The 23,777-nt window shown below is 39.5% G+C and overlaps 1 protein-coding gene across 1 annotated transcript in view; it reads right to left on the bottom strand.

Annotated features, from left to right (window-relative positions):
- Window positions 1-493: 493 nt before the first annotated feature.
- BMP5 (bone morphogenetic protein 5) overlaps window positions 494-23,777 on the bottom strand; it is a 60,586-nt gene continuing 37,302 nt past the window's right edge. Inside the window, exons 4-7 of the mRNA XM_065679156.1 lie at window positions 15,640-15,837; window positions 6,569-6,645; window positions 4,528-4,638; window positions 494-977 (exon numbers count right to left, since the gene is read on the bottom strand). Coding sequence (XP_065535228.1) covers window positions 828-977; window positions 4,528-4,638; window positions 6,569-6,645; window positions 15,640-15,837 — 536 coding nt within the window. The 3' untranslated portion in view covers window positions 494-827. The remainder of the gene's footprint in view (window positions 978-4,527; window positions 4,639-6,568; window positions 6,646-15,639; window positions 15,838-23,777) is intronic.

Genomic DNA, 23,777 nt, shown 5'->3' with positions numbered 1-23,777 from the left:
ATAAAAGTATTTGTCAGAACGGTGTAGTATATAATAGACTGATATGATTTGAGGTAAGAATGTTGTAGTTCAATTTCTAGTGTTAACTTGGAAAGTCATAGATGGAGTTGAGACTCTGTCTCCACAGAATTCCTGAAGCTTTGAGCAGTTTGCAAACTCTGCAGTTCACAAGCCAAGAAGTAACATACTCCTCCAGTTACAGTCATCTTGTTAAAGAAAACAGTTGCAACAATTATGTGCAATCTTTTCACTTCTATTTTCTATCTATTTAATTACTTAAGCACTGTTCAGTATTTTACCTTTTCTAATGGAGCAGAACTTCTAAAAGAAAAAAATATGTTTAGCCAAGCGGTTTTGTTTAGTTTGGGGTTTCTTCGTGTGCCTTTTTCCAAATAAATACCCCTCCACAGTTTTCATTGGCAAAATATGACCAAATGTATCTTAGTGCCTTTAACAATATGAAGCAGTTACAGAAGTTTGGAGTTTCTAGCTTAAAAAAAAAAAAAAAAATCTATACAGAGATTTCACTTTAAAATATTGAAGTGGAATGCAACAGATTCCAACATGGCCAACTGAAAAATTAGTTTGTGAAGTTCTACTGCATAGTGAGATGACCCATAAAATAAATGGTTCTGAAATTTTGCTCATACAAAAGAAACTATATACTTTTAAATAAATAAAAGCTACTATATACATTATACTGTACATTTAAATGAGAGATGACATGAAATGGAATAAATTTAGGGCTGCCTTTTCATCCACAAGACTCATATCTTGACTTTATTACAATTCTGAATAAACCCCTCTGCTTTAGATTATTTCTTATTTTAGTGGCAGCCACATGAACGCACCACCATATTCCTGTATTTTTTTAAAATAACATTGGAACTGTCATCAAAGTAGAGCACGGAGATTGCATTCAGTTTGGTTGGTGCACAGCATGGCTTTGGTACATGATCAGGGAACATCAAGTGAACCTGAAAGACAGATAAATACATAGCTCATATATCAAACAGAGAGGTACAAGGGCAACATCAGTGCAAAACATGTCTTTGCATTTCAGAGTGTGTTGTGGTCACAGATTTTCCTTCGTTAGCAACTTTAAGGCACAGCTTACCTCCAGAACTTTGCTGATTTCAATTGCATGGGCAAAGTTATACAATAATAGCAGATGGAGAGATTAATGTGGAAGAGCGGCCAATGCAGAAAGCTGGTTTTCAGATGAAATTTAGGAAAGAGCTGGAGTTAGGCGGCTGCTCAGGAGAACATTTAAACATACCGTCAGTACCATCTCTGCTGAGGACAGTGCTTAACATGAAGCACAGGCTCAAGTCCCAGGTCTCACTAGGACCCCAGCACATGCTAAAATGCTTTTCTCTGCCAGGATCTAAGCTTGGAGGAAAGTCTGCTGCAGACAGCAATGACTCTGCAGGCAAGGGCTCATAATTAAACTGTTTTCAGCCTATGAAATGGTAAAATGTGGCTTCTCAGAGAGCATGAGTGCATTTTAAGGTCTTATCTAGATATCGGTGGATCCAATTCTACTTAACTGAAATCAGTTTCAATCTTTAAGGTGAGTGCCAGCTGGACAGAAGGTTTAAGGAAAGGGCTGAAGCAGAGAAGCTTATGTTCACTAGGCTAAATCAATGAAAGGTTAAAGAGAAGCAAAACAATTTTGAAAAGCATCCCAGAACAAACGAGATCTAGTGGAAATATCTGAAAAAGGGGGAAATACAAGCTCTTCGTACTTGAAAGAGAGTAGGATGTAATATTCTACACATGCTGAAGACTTGGAAACTGGGGAGGCCAGAAAAAAGGGGGTTGTAATAGAGAGAGCAAGAGATTATTAAGGCATGGATGAAGACTTCAGCAGTAATAGGTTTCGTTTGTATGTTAAGTCTCTGTAAATCTGTTAGAGCCATCTGTCTTGCAGTGATATAAGCCCAGAGCCCTTGCCAGACAACAGAGAATAGTCTATCAGGAAACAATTTTTACATAACTGTTACCATGAGAAGGTCTTTTGAAATGAGCAATAATAAATCCTGAAGTAGCAGTTCAGTAATAGTTTAGACATACATTTAAAAACAGTTTACTAAATGAATAGCAAAGCACTGGAGAAGAGAATGATTGCGCCTTGTCTAAGCAGATGCTTGCCCTGCCATGACCCACCAGCCACTGCCTCCCCGGCTGTAAGCTCCATGGCTCTGCTAGCCCCACATAACAGCAATGCTCACAGCCTTTTCAAGAGTGAGCCTGGAAGTCAGTGCAAGTCAACCTGTTGATCCACTGGCTCACATGACTAGAAGGTCAACACTAATACAATTAAATGAAGTCTGCCTTTTATTTAGATGTATCTGTACAATCTCTCTGCTTAAATTCAGTCTCAGAAAAAGGAGAGGGAGAGAGAGAGGTACTGGCCTAACATTTCTCTTATTCTTGTTACAAAAGAAAAAAAAATCAGTAAAGTTTGGAAAGGGACCAAGGAACAATCACTTCCCAAACCAAAGAGTGGGCTTTTTTAGAATGGTGTAATCAGTATGGCTGGGAGATGATTACATTTGGATTAGGGTGGGGTGTGTGAATAATTGTTTCCCAAGCCATCCCCATGTGCACACCTTGTGTAAATCTGAATTTTGTATAATTTAAACCAGAAAGCATTCAACTACTGTTATCTAATTTATGTGCAGCTAAAATTTAATTAGCCTCATGATTTTTTGGCTGCAAAAGTGAATGCATGTACAGTACATGCAGAGGGAGACACAGTTCCAAAAAGGCCATAAAAAGGGGGAAAATTTAAGTATCCAATTTAAAAAATAGGACAAACTGCACAAATTTCTTAACAATTGGAAATTACCCAGTTTTGGAAAGCATAGACACATGAAAAAGTAGCACTGGGCCACTTCTTACTCAACATCCCATAACTGCAGGAGAGAACTTTAACGTGGGGATCTCACTAATATTGGCAACTTTTCTGGACAATTTTTTGCATTATTCTAAGCTATTGCTTTACTGCCTTATTTCTTTTCAGTTCAGAACTGTATATATGCTGTTCTTGTCTCCTAGGCTCATTGTTATATGCCTTGCCAACTGGAATTTGCTGTTCCCTTTCACCTGAACCCCTTTCCACACTTCTATTATTTCCAGCCTCTGACATTTTCCCTCCTTTTTGTAAATCTTGCTTACTCAAATTCTGGTATACAGGAATAATGTTGCATTGGTGGCTGGACTTGGAGAAGGTGCATAAATGAAAAGGTGAATGGAAAGGAAAAAGGTCTCAGCTTAGGTTTTAAAACTATCCCTCTCATGAAAACACAACTGGCAATTTTCACAAGCAGATATTTTTTTCTCTTTTTCTATCAGAAAGAGATTGAACTTTCTTTGTTTCTGGGTTTTTTTTTTCTGGTGTGGAGTTCTTTTTAGGGGGTGGAGGGTAGAAGCTGCACCCATTGCTGAAGGAGGAAAGGTTTTACGGACCAGATTTTTTATGGCGAAATCAAAAGAAAAAGATCAACATCCAGGGAGAGAATCATCAGCACAGTCTGATGGTCAGAATACTTTGATATCATCATTTTAAAACAGAGGGAGCCTTAAACCCATGTTTCTCTAATTACAGTCGAGTGTCTTGACCTTTCCAGAAACTAATTAAGGATGACAACCTTTTCGTGTTCTGATTTTGTACTCCCACTCCCTCTTTGTGTAGTATCTCTCATTCCTCTGCTTCTTAATCATTCTGTTAATACTGATGCTGTTCAGGGTCAGTTCTTCAGCTGGCACAGCTGAAAAATCATGACCAGACATCAGACTCACAAAATTACATTCAGCCATAATCTAAAGGTCTTGATTTCTGTACCTGAATGCTGCTGAGGTAGAGGAGGCCTAGAGGGCTGCTTCAACTAAGATCATGTTTTTAGCTGCTCCAGTTGATGCAGAGGACTAACCTAAGAACCAGCAGAGGCAGAAAGCTGGCTACAAATCCCCTTTTACATGTACCAGGCAGAGCAACAGATCCAGACACACTTACTTATAAATTGTATTTGCTAGCCAGGCATGACTGAACACAATTTCTTACATGCAAATGCATCTGCTTACAAAGCTTCACATTAAGTTACAGTATGAGTATCTCTGCCAACAGCTGACAACAGAGGTCCACATAGTGGCCAAGTGTCAACATTTCTGGAAGGTATAATATGTAGATGTTAACATGGAGCTTCAATAAACTACAATAAACTCTTGGAAGTGGGACTACAGGGCCTCTTTGATTCATGTCTACACAATTCTCCAGTAATATGACACATTCTTCTCATGTGTTATTACATTTGAAATGGAAGGGAAACCTACCACACAGGCCACTCTCACAGAATTTGTCTTCTTTCCAGCATAATCATCATAGCGCGTCTCTGAAATGGGTTATCATTTACCCAGAAATAATCAAAATCCTATAGTAATAAACAGAAAGGAAGAGACAGCCCCTGTGCCAAGACACTTAAAACTGCAAAACTGGCAACTACAACATAGGCAGAGGCATACCAGAGTCTGAACAATGGCGTGGTTTGTTGCATTCATGTGAGCATTGAGGGGGAAAGAGCACTCTCCATCGCAGTAAAATGCAGCATAACCCTCCGGTGCAATAATCCAATCCTAAAATAAAAACAAATAAACACACTCTTTTTTTTTTTTTTTTCTCTCACTCAGGGATTTAAATCTATATAGAATCATAAAATCAAAGAATAGCTAGGGTAGGGAAGGACTTTAAGATCACCAGGTTCCAACCCCCCTGCCATGGGCAGGGACACCGCACATTAAAGCATGTCACCCAAGACTCCGTATCAAACTAACTAAGACTTACCCAAGGACAAAACGAAGTTCGGACTGCGGCATGTGAACTTGCATTTTTTAAAAAGGGGAGAGAAGTATTTGTTTTGTGCATGCAAAAATCAGATGAAAATTAAATTGAAGCTAGAAACCTGTATTGAGTACCAACTAAGGAGGCTATAAGGGAAATTAAAGGTCCAAATATGTGTGTTAGAATACTTTTCTTCCCAGACTAAAAGCCTTAAGCACTTCTTGATGCAACCAAAGTAATTACAGTGCATCTTTTTTCTTAAGCATGCTCAATGCCATTAACTATTCTATTGCATGAGACTGAGGGTTGTTAGAAATTACTCATTGGAATGTCACTGAATCATGCATTTTGAGTATTTCTAGCAACACAGCATGGGAAAATATTTTAAAATGTTGATGAAAGCTATATGTTCAGTTTGCTGAATTGCTCCTTTACGAGGAAAAGGTAATGTAGGTGCTGTGGTAGGGACAGAGAGGATCAAGTACCTACTTCTTGGGTTTTGTTTCTTTTCATTTTTATCTCATTTCACCCTGAGTTTCACTGATCAACTATTGTACAGTGCATCTTTGACTTGCCAACATAAACTTTGAAATCTTCAAGTTGTCTTTTTTCTTTTGGGGTGGGGGCAAGTTTTTCTTTTTTCTGTGGCCACCTTGAATGACTGATGTGAGAGCTTTGCGCATCTCGGGGCATATCAAAATTTACTGTTAAAGAAAATTTACAAACTTGATACCTGGAAAAATCTGTGATCTACAGAGGGATAATGCCTCACTTGTTCAGTAGCCCAAGTTCAAGTCAACACAAGCCTGCTCTGTGGCTGTGAACAGGGTGATTATGCTCTGCAGTCTTGGGAAAACGGTCTCTGCCTACTTCTTCAGGCTGCTGTGAGGGTAAATATACTAGAAAATATCAGGAAAAGTAACAAGACCGAATGAGAATCTGAGCTAGATATGGAAAAGATGAGCTGTCACTAAGGAGACTTAGTGCACTTGTTCTGTTCCTGGAGAACTGTTTTAAAGCATTCAGAGAAATATGAAATGCACAGACAGCCATCTCTTAGTTCTTACCTGCATATGCAATATGTCTAGGTTATAAGTTGCTGATGGCCTTCCTGTTCTTTCTTTATAGAGAGATCCTTGCTTTCTGGAAAAAAACCCTAGATTGAGCTCTATTTTCTTTTCTCATAATGCCCTGCTTCTGTCTTTAGGACCTTTTACTACAGCTACCTTTTTTTCTTTTTGTTACTGTATGGCAGAATGAGTTTTTCCCAGAAATAATATAAACTTATCTATGGTGTTGTAAAGACCACTGAACAGTAGTTCCCTACAGACTCTAGCCCAGTGAAATTTCTCTGATCTGCAGTAGACAGAACTGAACCAAGGAAAATTCAAGTGCAAATTTCAAAAGTTCCATTGCTGAGTGTATGGATTTTGCTTTTATTTACTGCAGATCTATTAATATATTAAGTAGTAGTTCAGAGTACCTTTATGTGAATGAATCCAGATCATAAAACCATTAATGTACGCAAAATCTTTGAAAGAAGAGCTGCTAAAAAGGGCAAAGAGATAGTGATAGGAATTCACTGCATTTAAAGAATTTGTCTTTCATCACAGAAATCCCAGTTATCATAAAAAAAAAAAACCAAAAGCAGATTGTAAATAGCAGGGGACTGTAAAATAGATTGTCCCATTTCAAATTAATAGGAAACAAAATTTATAAGCATACCTGCCATCCTAAGTCTCGGAAACTCACATAAAGTTCATGTTTCTTACATGCTTGCTTTTGCTCACTCGTGTTATAATCTACAAGAAAATAATAGTAAGTTGTTTAGAAGCGTTGCTAGAATCAACAAGGTTTAGCTATTTTTGAGCTCCTGACCAAACTGTATGAAGGAAAAGAACAAACATACTGTCATTTATATTCCTAGGGTCGGTCGGAAAGGGGGTGTATACTTGGACATGCAGAATCAGCAGTATCATCCTGATACAATTCGTGTACACAGAAAAAATGGTGCATATAACATTAGGGGAAAGAGTTTTTTGAGATGTCTGTTTGCTATTTAGCTAGGTAACAACCCTGGTAACGTGCACATAGGCAATTAAAAGAGAACAAACAAGTTCCCAATCCAACATATGGGAAAGTCATCTGTATGTTGGGACAGGTTTAATTGCCAGATAAAGTAAGTAACCCAATTAAAAAGATAAATTAATGATAAAAAATGTCCTGAAACAATAGAATTTCCAAAAGTCTTTTATTTAAACATTAGCACATTTTGGTTTTTTTTTTTTTTTGGTCATATTTCTAGAAATATTCACCACTTGAATATTTCTAGAATGCAATCTCTTTAGTTGGTAATATTAAAGTGAACAAATAGACTAACAAATGCTGTTTGAAGGCCTGAATGTTTCTGCATTGTCAGAGACATGTCAGGGTAAAAGGAGACAACCTTCCACACATACTTCTCCAGGACAATATGGAGAATATTGAGTTTTGAAGAACATCTAGTTCTCTTTCCTTATTGCCCCTGAGTAACAGGAAAGGAAGGGAATAGGGTCATGCCCTCTCCACATTAGCACCCCAGAGTTGGTTTATAGTGCTATTCAAGTGATGCCATCAGTGAGGCACGCAATGGAGCAGGGAGGACAGGCTGTCTCCCCTAGTTCCAATTCAAAAACGCTTAAAGTGGCTTTTGAGGATCAAAATAACAAAACAAAACAAAATATCAACCAAACAAACAAAACAACAAGAACAAAAAACCCCTACAACCAACAAACAAACAAACAAAAAATAATAATAAAAAACCAACAGAGAAGAGACTGAAAAATAAACAAAATCTCCATTGTCAGGAATAGATTTCTTTTTTTAGTAACAGTCTTTTAACATTAAAAGACTTAAAGAATTGAGTCTGGCATGGGAGGGTCTCTGTTGAAAAATTCCTGCAAAATTAAGAGAGGTCTTTTTCACATAAAATGAGTGGAAAGGAGTTCTACTGTCTACAGAGTTCTACAGTCTGTGATATAATCCATTATGTTGCTTCACTGCTCTTGCAGGAAACTCTTCCAAATAGCCAGCCTACAGGAGCTTTCCTGTACATTTATCAACTCTTTCTTGTCCTCTGTCCTGATCTGTGCTATTGTTGCTTCTCTGAGTTCTCTTCAGTTTCTTTGTGTCTTCCTGAAGATGTGATAACCAAAACAGCACAGAGCCAAATAAAGTAAAATAATAATTTCTTACGATTTCTGGATGGTTTTCTAGCAGTATATCCCAGAACACGAGTTCTGGAGCAAAACTACACTGTCAAATGATCAGCTTCAGATCCCTTTTTGATATATTCCTGCCTAGTCACCTTAGGATTATGTTGTATTTATGCAAATCCATGAATAAAGAACAGATTGGTGGTGAGCATGTTAATGAGAACTGCATCATGATGGGGCTGTAGCATCCATGATACGGCGGAATTAAAAAGGTCTGAGAGATGACCAAGATCAACAAGAGCATTGCAACCCTGGACTTCACGAGATCAGTTTTCAGCTTTTTCAGAGATCTTCTTTACATGACCTTATGGCATTGCCCCTGGATGGCAAGGGAAACCAGGAGAGCTGGTTGATCTCCCAGAACCCCTGAGAGAAGCACAAGATAAGTCCATACTCATGCAGGTCATGCAATATGCAACTAAGCCGTTTTGGCTGAACAGGAAACTCTTGACTGAGCTCAAATTCAAATAGGAAGTAAAAGTAATGTTGAATTGGGATGAACTACACAGAAATAGTATAAATACATTGCCCGAACATTCAGGGATGGATGATAGGAAAACCAAAGCTCAGCTGGAATTGAAACTTCTGAGGGATATGAAGGTCAAGAAGTCGTATAGGTACATTCATAGTAAAAATTAAAACTAAGAAAAATACATCTTCAATGTTCAGTCAGGCAGAGGACCTAGTGACAAGAACTCAGAATATTTCAAGGGTACTCAATGACTTTGTTGTCTTGTTTTTTTACTGGCAAGGGGAGAGAATTTAATGTAACAAAAAACTCCTTAGTCATACATTGTGATGAGTTGTCTGTGATAATCTATTATGTTCTGCACATGTTAGAAGTAAGATGAAGGTATTGGAAAGTAAAAGAACTTATAAAAAAAAGAACTGCTTCACTGATCTTTCTTCACAAGGATCTATATGCTGATTTTAACTAATATCAGTTCTCATAGGAGATAAATGGTGAGCTTTTCTCTTTCAGCTATTAGTGGGAATTTAAAATTCAGTCATATAGAATGCAAGCCACTTTGCAAAACACCTGAAAAATGTGGGAAAGATATGTGTATGAGAAAGCCAGGAAAGTCACAATCTGGTTTTAGATAGCACCTAAGCATTAAAAAAAACCCTGAAGATTGTGCTTTTGCCAGCTGTCTTTCAGTCATGACATTTTCATATTTAGGACTACCTAATAGAGCTTTTAGCACCAGAATGTAGCAGAAGGCCCTACAGTTAAAGGAGAAAGGCTGAATAATAAATATGTAAGTCATCGCATAGATGTCTTCATTGTCTTGATACTCTGAATTACAACATAGGAGGATAACCAGTGGCGGACGAGCAGTCACACCACAACACCTAAGAAGATGGTCTGTGTTTCATATGCAGACATACATCTGCAAACCATCTAACACATACACCTATGAAGAAAGTGAGACTTGGGCAAGACTGTGTTCCTTCCTTGAATTCTATCTATCATATAAGACAAATGTGTATAATTTAACATTTCATATAAGTATCAAATGTGACATTCATAATAAAGTTTGATGCCAAGGATTAAATTTCAAGTACTGTAACTTCAAGGCCCATATGCTTATTCTGTCAAGAATCAAAACTGTAGGTTATTGTGACTAAGAAAATATTGTTCCTTAATTATTCAGACTGTAATTGGGGTCCAAACCCCTATGTAGCAGATAGAGCTGTGGAAGGAGGGCAAAAATATAAGAAACATAATAAGGATTTTATTTATTTGAAAGGGAAATAGGGACATATAGACAACCTATATATATTATCACAATATACTGTGGTTTTAATTAATTATTGTGAAATCAATCAATAAAATACAGGAAATGCAGAGTTAAATATTGTTTTCAGGGTTTTTTGTCTCACTGCATTATGAACAAAAATTATGTAGCTTAGGTTTGAGTTTCCTGGCATCAGTCAGTATTCAGTATTTAAATGTGGATATCCTTTAGTGAGCAATTACACTGCAACTCTTTTTAGATCACACTAAGAAAAAATAAAAATTAAAGCCATCCTTTGTTGTAAGGAAGAGTTATGTGATGTACTCTAGAAAAACGCTGCCTTGGTTTGATTTGTTTTAATTATTATTTTCCTTTTCATCTACAGTTTGACAAAAATAAAACTGGATAAGTCAAAACCAGTTCAATCTGATGTGTATATCAGGCAGGTGGAGTATGAATGGCAAGTTTAATTCAGTCTGTCTTTACACTGCACTGAGTTAATTCTCTCTTGAAGTTTTTAGCAACAAAGGGATGCTGAAATGCGAATCTGTCAACAATTGCCCATCTGTTGTAATAACTGACAAATATAGGTTTTATTTTCTTCATATTGTGCTTGCATGTATCTTTATAGAATCATAGAATCATAGAAAGACTAGGGTTGGAAAGGACCTTAAGATTATTTACTTCCAACCCCCCTGCCATGGGCAGGGACACCTCACACTAAACCATACCACCCAAGGCTCTGTCCAACCTGGCCTTGAACACTGCCAGGGATGGAGCACTCACAACTTCCCCGGGCAACCCATTCCAGTGCCTCCAGTGCCTCACCACCCTTACATTAAAGAACTTCCTCCTTATATCCAATCTAAACTTCCCCTGTTTAAGTTTGAACCCATTACCCCTTGTCCTATCACTAAAGTCCCTGATGAAGAGTCCATCCCCAGCATCCTTATAGGCCCCCTTCAGATACTGGAAGGTTGCTATGAGGTCTCCACGCAGCCTTCTCTTCTCCAGGCTGAACAGCCCCAACTTTCTCAGCCTGTCTTCATACAGGAGGTCCTCCAGTCCCCTGATCACCCTTGTGGCCCTCCTCTGGATTTGCTCCAACAGTTCCATGTCCTTTTTATATTGAGGACACCAGAACTGCAGACAATACTCACGAGAGCAGAGTAGAGGGGCAGGATCACTTCCTTCGACCTGCTGGTCACGCTCCTTTTGATGCAGCCCAGGATACGGCTGGCTTTCTGGGCTGCGAGCACACACTGAAGCTGGTTCATGTTCATTTTCTCATTGACCAGCACCCCCAAGTCCTTCTCCACAGGGCTGCTTTGAATCTCTTCTCTGCCCAACCTGTAGCTGTGCCTGGGATTGCTCCGACCCAGGTGTAGGACCTTGCACTTGTCGTGGTTAAACTTCATAAGGTTGGCATCAGCCCACCTCACAAGTGTGTCAAGGTCCCTCTGGATGGCATTCCTTCCCTCCAGTATATCAACCGAACCACACAGCTTGGTGTCATTGGCAAACTTGCTGAGGGCGCACTCAATCCCACTGTCCATGTCACCGACAAAGATGTTAAACAAGACCGGTCCCGACACCCATCTCTGAGGGACACCACTCGTTACTGGTTTCCAGCTGGACATTGAGCCATTGACCACAACTCTTTGCGTGTGGCCATCCAGACAGTTCTTTATCCACCGAGTGGCCCATCCATCAAATTGATATCTCTCCAATTTAGAGACAAGGATGTTGTGTGGAACAGTGTCGAACGCTTTGCACAAGTCCAGGTAGATGACATCAACTGCTCTACCTGTGTCCATCAGTTCTGTAGCCCCATCATAGAAGGCCACCAAATTGGTCAGGCAGGATTTCCCCTTAGTGAAGCCATGCTGGCTGTCACCAAGCACCTTTTTGCTTTTCATGTGCCTTAGCATGCCATCCAGGAGAATCTGCTCCAAGATTTTACCAGGCACAGAGATGAGACTGAGTGGTCTGTAGTTCCCCGGGTCTTCCATTTTCCCGTTCTTGAAAATGGGGGTTATATTTCCCTTTTTCCAGTCATCGGGAACTTCACCTGACTGCCATGATTTTTCAAATATGATGGCCAGTGGCTTAGCAACTTCATTCGCCAGCTCCTTCAGGACCCATGCATGGATTTCATCAGGTCCCATGGACTTGTGCCCATTCAGATTTTTCAGATGGTCTCGAACCAGATCCTCTCTTACAGTGGGCCTAGGGTCTTCATTTTCACAGTCCCTGCATCTGCCTTCCAAAACTTGGGTGGTGTGGTCAGAGCATTTGCCAGTGAAGACCGAGGCAAAGAAGTCATTCAGAACCTCAGCCTTCTCCAAATCCTGGGTAGCCAGTTCTCCTGATAGCTTCTGGAGAGGGCCCGCATTGTCCCTAGTCTGTCTTTTATTCACTACGTACCTATAGAATCCCTTCCTGTTATCTTTCACATTCCTAGCCAAGTTTAAATCTAACTGGGTCTTAGCTTTCCTAACCTGATCCCTACCTTCCCAAACAACATCTCTATTTTCCCCAGGCCACTTGTTCTTGCTTCCACCTTTTATAAGTCTCTTTTTTCCCCCGAAGCTTCCTCAGCAGCTCCTTATCCTTCCATGGAGGTCTCCTGGCCCTCCTGCTGCACTTCTTTCAGTCAGGACACAACACTCCTGAGCTTGTAATAGGTGATCCTTGAATATCAACCGAGAGTCTTGGGCCCCCGTGCCCTCCAGGGCTATATCCCATGGAACCTTACTAAGCAGGTTCCTGAAGAGGCCAAAGTCTGCTCTCTTGAAGTCCAGGGCAGTGAACTTGTTGCATGCTCTTCTCACTGTCCCGGGGATCTTGAACTTGACCATCTCGTGATCACTGCAAACAAGGCTGCCCTGGAGCATCACATTTCCAACCAGCCCTTCCCTGTTGGTGAGCACAAGGTCAAGCATGGCACCTCTCCTTGTCGGCTCCTCTATTACTTGCAGAAGGAAGTTGTCTTCTGCACAATTGAGGAACCTCCTGGGTTGCTTGTCCTGGGCCGTACCTCCAACAGATATCAGTATGGTTGAAGTCCCTCATGAGGACAAGGGCCTGCGAGCATGAGGCTGTCCCTATCTGTCTATATTCATGAATAATGAAAAAACTTCTTGCTTATTGAAAGGGAAGAACTGAGTTGCCCAGTCAGGGTTTCTAATCATTGTCCAAGAACTTAGAGAAGAAGGTGGCAAAAGGTAAAAGGCAAAAGACAAGAGACAAAAGGAAAATGGCAAAAGGCAAGGGCAAATGGAAGGAGAAAGAGGGGAAAAAATATGGAAAAGAAAGAGGAAAAAAGAAACAGAAAAAGAAAAAGAAAAAGCAAGGAGGATAGGGAGGCATGACTACAGTAAAATTGGGATTGATGTAAAAGGAGAAGTATAACCAGAGCCTGTGACATATGGAATCATATGATCGTTTGGGTTTGAAAGGACCTTAAGATGGTCTAGTTCCAACCCCCCTGCCATGGGTAGGCACACCACCCATATAAATGACAGCATACATTTCTGTGTCTGGCTACATAATCTCTGGCTATGTAAATGAGATTTTTCACTGTCAATGTCTGACTTAGATGCTGTAGACAAAAGATTGTGGAAAAGCTTGTGAAACAAGGATCTACATCACACAATGACTATTGCTCATTGCTGTGTCATTTATGTCAGCAGTGTCTTCTTACATCAGGAGTGAATGGGTATTGAATACAGTCTATTGACAGTCTGCCATGAGAAAGATGATGATGAGCAGAATTCTTTGGGGTTTTCTGTAGTTTAAATATGGAGAAACTAATTTTAAAGCAGTGCTTATTACTGGAAGATGTAGAGAGCTAGGAAAATCAGCCATCTCCCACAAGCCTGCACTACAGTACAATTTTCTTAACTGCAGTCTTTTTTGACAGAGATCTGGCACTCATCAACGTATATAGTGTTGTACCTCTATGCTTACGCAGATAGAGGCTTAAAGAGTTTGGGAGAGAATATGTCTCATAATGTACATTTCAGTAGAGATGTTCTGATTTTCTTCTTTTACAGCAGCTCTGGATCATGACTGGATGCACAGATGAGGCTGATCGGTGTTTTGAGACATGGAGACAGCTCATGACGATGCAACTTGCTGGCGTTTGTAAAGGTCAAGTTTTTCCCAGGTTAAACCATCAGAGAGCTTGCGTTCAGTTTTCCTGCTGTAATCAAGGAGGCTTAAAAAATCTGTTCAGTTCTCATTTCCTCATGGACTAGAAACATAGGATTCAACCTGAAAGTATGATATTTATATTCAGCTATGTTGTGTGTACCATGTACTTAGATGATTTTCCCTTCCAGCAAAACAATGTGATTCTCAAAATTAGTAGACATTGTTCTGGAAACATGATTTTTTTTTTTTTTTGGGGGGGGTGGGGAGGCATTGGGTTCTTTTCTGGGGGTTTTAGGGCATTGTTTTTTTTTTTTTTGTTTTGTTGGGGTATTTTTTTGTGCAGAGAGAATACTACTTACACTTAAGATATTGATTTTGGAGTTAATGCAGTTGCACAGATCAAGGTTGACTGTATTAAGAAAAAAAAAAGCGGGTGGAACAAACAAACAAAAAAAACCCTCCAAAAAGCACTCAAAAATGCTCATGTTGTATCATTCAGTTCAAAGCCCTTTTATGAAAATAAGGAAGTGCATCATATGGTACCAGTAAAACAGAAGGAACAGTTTCTGCAAAAAAAGAGCTGATCATACTAGAATTACACAAAATGACAAAATGCAGACTCAATTCTTGCACTGAAGTAAATGAATTTAGAAAAAAGCACCAGCTAGCAAATTTAACTGATGTACATGCTTAAACCACATCTGAAAAGCAAGATGCTAAATCAATTTTTAACTTGCATTGTTTCAAAAAACTCTGAAGAACTTTAGGCAGTTAATGAAAAGAGAATGTTTAGTCAATATGGCTCTATAAATAATGAATAACCTTTAAAATGCCTTTCTACTATAGATATGTAATTTCTTTTTTCCTTTTCTTTTTACTACTAAAAAGCTAAGATTGCCCAGTTTTGGACTTCTTTCATTATTTACTTATAACTGCTCCCCTGCAAAATTGACTCATAAGGGATTAGACGTTAAGTGTGTAGATGAGATTTTGTTGTACAGTCATACAGAATATCAGAAAATTTTACAATATTTAAAATACCCCAAAATGATAAACAGTTATAAATAAAGATCCCTGGTGCCTTAATATCAGGGTATTTTCAAAAGCTAGTGTCCTTAGAGGGAACACATGCATCCCTAAATCACCTAGCTCAGAAAGAGATATTCTCCGAGTCCTCAGTGGAAACTAGGGAAATAGCATGTTTTTTTTTTCTACCTGTACAATATACACAAAATTAAGACCACTACTGAAGCTGAGATGCAGCTAAAAAAGAGTCCAAATTCTATCTTTCACTGAGGCTTCCTAGTCAAGCAGTTGGGGTGCAACCCTTCTCTCTACAGTCTCTCTACTTTTCTGTTATGTATAGCAAAGGTCTCATCCAGTTGCCTACTACATAGGACTAGTTTTAAGCTCAGATAGTCTTTCCAAAACTACTTGGTCATTTCATCTGCCAGGAGCCCATGGTACATGTAAGTGACCTTACTCACAAGAAGGTTTAAACAAAGCTAGAGGGGCAGATAGAAATGGAGTTTCTGACAGTTCAGCTAGCAAGCAGTTGAGCTGCTGTGTTGAGATGCTGTGACTCCACTGCATTTGGTGCCTGTAACTCCTATAAACAGGCTAGAAAATCATAGCTTTATCTTACCCCCAACACTTGGCATCCTAGAAGATTCCTGATGACTACTGGATTTGTTGCGGTTCTGATTTTTCCTTTTATTGTTGGCTGCTCGAACAGAACGGAAAAGCACTTCACTTGCCTTGAAGAATGCAACCATGAATGGCTGCTTTGACTGAGGCCCATGTCTTCCAATCAGGCCAGCAGATTTAACGTTGATACTTCGACCTATAAAGAAGTGGAAATTGTAAGTTAAAAGATGAATTTCTGCCCCTCCTGAAGCCACAAGGGTAGTTCAGCCGCTGACTGACACATGGCAAGGATTTTGTCCATAATTCCAAATCTACATGATCAAGAATCCTAACCACATTTTGTCGAATGGAACTTAAAAGACAAAAAAATTCAACCATTTACAAAAGTTTCAACAGCTTTACAGGTAGTTTCTCATTGCATAAAATCATGTGCACTGTATGTCTTCTTCATTACACAGATATTTTAATTCAGCCTCAGGTACACATTTATAGGAATGAAAAATAACTGAGCTCCATTAAAGTCTATAGCCTATAGAAAGGATAATGTAATACGGTCATTTAATTTTTGCATCTCTTGAATGTGAAATGTGGAACTTTATATCCCCAAAGCAAATTGGTAGCAAATACAAGTGTAGATAATAAATATACTTCTGCTTTAAAAATAAATATTGTGCAGTGCCACTCAAACTGATGCTAATTCACAAGTAAAGGTAGGAAGGCGTTCAGTCATTCAAGAGAACAGAGTTTGAAATATGTGCATTATTGACTCTGGTTCTGTTCCCAGGGGATGTGCATATTTCTTTAAAATATTTGTTCAGTCAAGACTGTGTGGTAACCTCACTGTATTACAGGATCTAAACCTCACTAAAAGAAAAGAAAGCAAAACAAGTCACTGAAACAGCATCAGTGACATTTTAGCAAATAAACCCTTGCTCTTAACAGAATTTACTTTGGCAGCATAAACACTTTTGTGTGTACGTGTATTATGCAGAGCCCCTCAACCGTCAGAAAATGAGACAGTGTCATGTGAGGCTGTGCAGCTGTGCTGGGTGGGGGACACAGAGGTCCTTTAAATGGGAAGGTATGGGCACAGGCACTGTGTGCGCTGTGCAGCAGTGGGGCGCCTGGGGATTCTTCTAAACTGACTGGAAAAGTTGCCTATGGGGGTGACGAAGGAGCATCTGCCTCACAAAAGTATAATACCGTTAACTTGATCACCCTGAAAAAGAACTTGCAGATACACATAGTAGTAAACCTTACAGAAATAAGCATAGAGGTTTCCTTTTCAAATACAAACTTACAGTGGCTGTACGCCAGAGTCTATATTTCTTAGAAAAACTCTATCACTGGCGTAAATGAAAGAGGCAGTTTGATTTGTGGTTAAAGTAGTTTCCATTCTACTTCCACTGTAACAAATGTATTAATTCAGCTCAGACTTCCTCCTTCTGGCAGCCCTTTTGCAGTAAAAAGAGAAATTAGAAGTTCCAGCCAAATACCGTACCTTGAACTGACCCACTTCAATACATAAACACTTTTACAACATGTTTATTCAGGTGTAGCACTTTAAATTGGTTTAAGATGTTTCCAGTGACAGAGAGCCCAGCAAAGGCAAGAGAAGAACTGAAAAAGTTAGCAGTTATGGAGCAGGGTAATTGGCAACATATTCTGAACAATTTTGATAATTACTTTTTTGACTGCAAGGGAAAAATACATTTGTTGAAGCTTCTGATTTCATTTTAAATGCATTTTTAGTCTTGTGTTTCTTTAATTCTTCTATTCATGTGTCTGAGTTACTATTAAATAATTCAGTAACATTAATTTCTATATGTTCCAATCTTCTGTTGCAAGTCAGATATGAAAAACTGTACAGACTATTCTCTATTCATTGCAACATGGACAAGCTAGCCTCTTACCACAAAGTTCCAAGTTTCCCGTCATTTCTAGAGGGAATATTTTTACTATTTTTCTTTATTTTTTGTTCCAATGACTTTCAGAATTTTAATTTTATCTGTGAAAGATTAATACCTTACTGGTGGACGTTTTAAGAATACTGTTAGATTTATATACTGAGGGCTGTAAAGATGTGTGGAGGATTTCTGAATTTAAATCTATGTTCTCTGAATTTACAATGGTGGATATTGTGTGCGAAGCAAAATATCCTTCAAACCAATGTGAACTCCCTTTAAAATAACTTTTAATATTATTAAGTTTCCTCTGGGTTTCCTTTAGACTTCAGCAATGAGATGGCTATTAAGATTCCACAAGTTAAGGCTTACTTGGTTATTCAGGGTATAGAGATATACTATAAAAAAATTAATCCTGAAACCCACAGCCTTTTTACACACAGAAACAGCTTATGTGACTTTATTCCTTTATTTGCTTGATCTTTTAAGCAGCCAGCCAGAGTTTTTAGGGTTCATTTGTTCAATTCATCAATGGTTTATGCACGAGATCTGCTTCTAGTGGAGTCAACAAGAAAACTTTTATTGACTTCTGTGGGTTTACCATTAAACATTTCTCTCTCAGTTTATCATATACCTTAGCTTAACTGAAACTTTCAGAAAACAAAGCAATCAAAATATACACTGCCCTTGAGACATTATATTTCTTCTGAGGAGGATCTCTAAACTGTTTGGTTTGGAAATTCAAACCACATATGTTGTCTCCATTTTGTGTTTCTTCTGTGCAAAAGAAATTTTGCATTTACAGAACTTCTATTATCCTTTTAATTTTAAGAAAAAAAAAAAAGAAAGTGTGCATGTGGGAGATTTACTTCAATCTAGGAACACAAAGCATCGCTCCTTCCTGAACAGGAGATATTTCAAAGTATCCTGCCTATATACATTATAAGTTTTCTGCCACATCTGTGTGTGCTGGTCTTGTTAGGTAGTCTTCACCTTTGTCCATAAAGTGGATTTAAGAATACAGTAAGAAAAATATCTTACCCTAACCTGAACTGGCTTTTGTATCAAGAAGTATTCATGGGCTCCGTTTTCAGTAAGTGGTTTTAGTCTACCATTTCTTGTAGGCATTTTGAAAACTCTTAGCTTCAATGACAATTGAAAATCCAAGCCTCTCCAGTAAGAAGTTTTTCCAAAGAATTATAGAATGGTTTGCGTTGGAAGGGACCTTAAAGCTTATCTAGTTCCAACCCTCTGTCATGGGCAGGGGCACCTTCCACTAGACCAGGTTGCTCAAAGCCACATCCAACCTGGCGTTGAACACTTCCAGGGATGGGGCAGCCACAACTTCTCTGGGCTACCTGTGCCAGTGCCTCACTACCCTCACAGTAGAGAACTTCTTCCTAATATCTAATCCAAATCTACCCTCTCTTAGTTTAAAGTGGTTACCTCTTATCATGTAAAAAGTTCCTCTTCAGCATTTTTTTGTGGACCCTTTCAGGTACTGGAAAGCTACTCTAAGGCTGAGCCTTCTCTTCCTCAGGCTGAACAAGCCCAGCTCCCTCCAGCCTGTCTCCATAAGAGAGATGCTTCCACCCTCTGATCATCTCTGTGGCCCTCCTCTGGACTTGCTCCAACAGGTTGACATCCATCTTGTGCTGGGGCCCCAGAACTGCACACAGTACTCCAGACTGGGTCTCAGAAGAGCAGAGTAGGAAGGGAAAATCACCTCCCTCGACCTGCTGGTCACACTCCATTTGATGTAGCCCAGCGCGCAGTTGGCTTTCTGGGCACACTGCCAGCTCACATTGAGCTTCTCATCAAAAACACCTGCAAGTTCTTCTCCTAAGGGCTGCTCCCAATGCATTCTATGCCCAACCTGTAGTTGTGTTTGGTATTGACACTGACCCAAGTGCAAGACCTTGTACTTGGCCTTCTTGAACTTCATGAGGTCTGAATAGGCCCACCTCTCAAGCTTGTCAAGGTCCCTCTGGATGGCATCCCTTCCCTCCAGCATGTCGACCACACCACGCAGCTTGATGTTGGAAAACTTGCTGAGGATGCACGCAATACATACTCACTATATACCAATTACTGTGGTATTAGAAGCATATTTTCTAAAATCAGCTGAATGACTCAGGGTGACTTGCTTAATTACACCTTTCCTTGGAGCTTCACCCACATGAAACTGATAAAACCAAAGCTGCAGGTGTGTCTCTCTGCTTCCTCTGAGCATCACTGAGCAAGCATTGAACCTGGTCAAGCTTCTGAAAAATGGGTTTGGTTTTATCCTTCCATTGTATCTTTAATTCTAAGGATTTCAAAGACTTTTCTTCAGACTTCAAGAGAAGAAATCGCAAGAAACTAGAAGTCAGTTAGTGCCTGCTCCACTGAACCTAGCCGCTGCAATTGTCCCTACACCTAGAAAAAAACCAAATAAACAGAACAGATAGACTCCTTCTGTGCAAGGACAGTGCAAAACCTTTGCATTTGTCACATTTTGGCATGCTCTTTTCAGTCCTGCTACGATAATTTATTATCTCTTCTCCATATTAACAGGTATATTTGGAGACAAAGGCTTATTCAAAGCATTATGTTCCAAATCTGCTGAACTTCTTAGTCCTTATTCATGCGATTTTGAGTCTTTGGCAAGACGCATTTGTTTAACTTGGCATTTAAATTTTTTTTTGGCTTTTATTCTATTTGATAGGAAAGAGCCCTTAGCAGTTTGCATAAAAGCTTGTATGGAAGTGCTGATTTGACTGATTAAATTGAATGAATATTATTTGCCTTTTCACATGCTGTGCCCTATTAATAAAGGAATTGCTGCTGCAAAAATAACTGTGAAGTTCAGCTTATAAAAAGGTCCTACCTCAATAATCCTGATGATTTTGTTCTTTGTTTGTTTCACCCACAAAATAGGACTAGCACTCGGGATAACTGCAGAACTATTTGTGGTGCCACTACATCTGCTTTTCTGATGTCACATGCAGTCATATCATAAAATTCTTTTAATGAACTGATAAAGTTCCATCTTAAAAGTTTGTTTCCTCCTGCAGTTGCTCTAAATGGAAATGAAGAGTGCTTCAAGATTTCAGTAACAATCTGTCTTAAAGTCCTGACCTGGAGACATCACCTTGTTTTTCATGATATTCAGAAAGTCAACTTTTACTGAGATTGCCAGCATGGATGCCAGTGACAGTGGTAAGATTTGTGACTTGGCTGCCTCTCTTCAAGCAATATATATTTTATAAGGCTTTGAGCAGACACTAATTTTGCAAGAGCTTTCAGCCATTATGCATCTTGGCCAGATTTACACTGGCAACACATGACAATGAGTGATTCCAAGATCCATTATTTTGTCCTGAGTCATCGAACTGCAGCAAACCACTCATTTTGTTATGAAAAACAAGCTCTTTTTTACTTTCAAAAGTGCTCAACAAGCCACAAAACATGTTTTACAGATTAACCGCTGCTGCTAGGTCACAGTAGTTATTTTGGTAATAATGTTATATGTTTGTAAATAGAAATGAAAACTTCAGTGAGGCTGAGAATTAAAAAATTTCTGGTTTGCTGGCAAAAAAATATCTGATGCCACACCTATGGTTTCCTCCTTGTGGGGAGTGGTATCTGAAATGAATATTGGGAAAGGCCTTTTGGAGAAAGACCTTGAGTATACAATGTCCAATAACATCTAATTTTTGAGAAAAAACTGTCCTGAGGCTATGAGTCTGAAAGCTCCCAAAGTAGTTTTTAAAATTAGAAAGAAACTTGTGTGGTTTCTCATGCCTGAATAGCACTCTTGAGAGCAATGGGACTTCACAAAAACAAACAAATTGAGGTAGGGTTTGGCTACTAAAGCTTAAATGAAGGCTTATTAAAAAAAAGAATGAGAGAAAGCTTAACAACACAAATGTGATGGTCCACATATAAGACACCATCAACATTCCAAACAGTATTTTATACTGTTTCTATCGTATCATCTACATAAACTGCTATGCGAACTTTTCCTTTGGTGGGCACATTTATCTGTATCAACATAAAATATGCTTTTGAAACCAGCTTCATGTGTTTTATTAACTCTTCTTCTTCCTGAAGGCTTTAAGGAATTCTGAAAAATGAGTGGTGTTGTATGGTTTGCTCTGCATTTCCTAGGCTTCACAGCTGTAGTAAAAAAAAATGATTCAACATTTGTTTTTAAAATCTTACATTATATTGGTTTTGTTCAATTCGGTTGAAGGACTGTTGTTGTGTTGATTTTGGTATTCATAAAGCTCTTGAAGAAAGCATTTTGGAACATATTAGGAACCATGGTCTGCTGTATGATGTGGCAATATCATGTATGTTTACATAAAAATTCAGATGTAATCATGCACAAATACACTTTCTAAGTGCTTGATTTATCCTGCCAATTTAATGTATTTAAACTGTGAATGGTTTGTGGGTGTCCCAGGGCTTTTCTGCACAGTTAAAAATGTGTTCAGGAAAGCAATAAAACAGAGAGAGATTACATTAATTGGTCATCCACCAAAGAATAAAAAGGATAAAAGTCTGCAGAATGAAATGAAACACAAACACCAGTATCTCTAAAATACTGGTGCTGACAAGTAGATGTATCTTTCATCTGTCTGGGGAGCAGGATGGAGGGAGATTTGCACAGCTGCACAATCAAGACCACTACGCACCAGCATGCAGTGGTGGCAGGAGAAGTGGCAGGAGCCCATCCCACCTCCCTGAAACTCCTGGTCCAAGTGTGACCTTATTAACAAAGGGTGCATTCACATCTCTTGCTACAAGCAGACGCAAGAAAATGCTGACTGCATTCCTGACCCAGCTGGAAACAGGAGTTACACCTATCTGAGTAAATTAAAGAGTGCCCAAGAGTGCACCTAGGTGCTGGAGCTGGATCATCTGCTCTGCTCAGGGTGGGAGGGTGCTCCTGGTGCACTTAAGTCCTACGCCAACTTCATCGCAGAGTCCCCAGCACCCCAAGGCAGTGCTGCAGGGACCACTCCCACGGGGAGAATACCATGGGGTCATCCTGTTTTGGGGACTGAAAGAGTCATCCCTCCAGCTTGTTTCACACCACAGTATTCCTGATCATGTTTAATTTACTAGTGCAACTTTGGCCAAAGTCAGCTCTGAACCAGAACTCATGTAGCTGTACTTAGGCAGTGCCTGAGCCCAAGCTAATAAAACCTGCTGAGGGGCAGGATATATTAGCTCGGGTTCAGTGCTGTGTTAACATGGCTATACGGCTTCCAGATGGCTCAGAATTTAGGCAGACCTATTGCCTGCCAAGGTCCATATACATATCATTATAAATCCTATCTTCCCCTACCCTAAGGAAACTAATGAAGGTGAACTCACTTCTGATACTTTGTCTTGTAAATACCAGATGCACCAAGAGACTTCAATGTAACAACCCACCAGCACCTTCCAGAGCACTGATGGCTCTGGAGGCCATTAGGTGACAAGATTGACTGGGGGCAACCTTCAAATGAGATTTATAACATTTAGTGTCATAAGGGCGAGTCCACAGCCAATGAAAAGTGTGCAGCCAACTACCTGAAGAAGCCAGGGTGCTTCCACAGGTTGCTATGGGTTGAAAACAAGCCAGCGTCCCTCTGCAGTGTAGAGAATGTGGACACGTTGCTTCTCTGAAAAAGAAGCACTTTTGTAGGAGAAAGTGACCTTGGAAGGCTGAGGCTGAAAGAAGGAGAGGCTAAAGAAAAGTGTCTCTTAATGCCTTCCCCATTATCATTGGAGAAGAGCCTCACCAGTCCTTCCTGCAGCATGTAGGATTAGGAGCCAAACACCCTTCCAGGTGATACACGCCTGAGTGCACCCATATGAATACGTGCTGGAGAATTTGCCTTCCCCAGGCTTCACATGTATCAAGGAACCTATTTCTTTCATTTCTCTTTGCTCTGAGGAAAAAAAGAAATATCTGAAGTAAGAGTCTCAAAGAGCAGGAAAGCCCAAAGAAACCTTGCATAGGACTAGTTGGTAACAGAAATCACCTTAGTAAGCTTGGGCTTCTCAAAGTTACCACCAGTTTCTTCCCATCTGATGTGCAGCTGGATGGAAAATAATGGAGAGCTGCAGCAATATAAGAAAAGGCACAAAACTGCATGGATACAGGGGCTACCCAGGATGTTGTATTGAGAGCTGTGTATTTGGAACCTCTTTTATTCTATAGATCAATAACCATCATTACACATTATCTGCCTCT

The sequence above is a fragment of the Lathamus discolor genome, chromosome 5, assembly GCF_037157495.1.
Source record: "Lathamus discolor isolate bLatDis1 chromosome 5, bLatDis1.hap1, whole genome shotgun sequence".
Taxonomy (NCBI): Eukaryota; Metazoa; Chordata; class Aves; order Psittaciformes; family Psittacidae; genus Lathamus; species Lathamus discolor.
The sequence above is the reverse complement of the archived record's forward strand: the minus strand, read 5'-3'. Positions and strand labels throughout refer to the sequence as shown.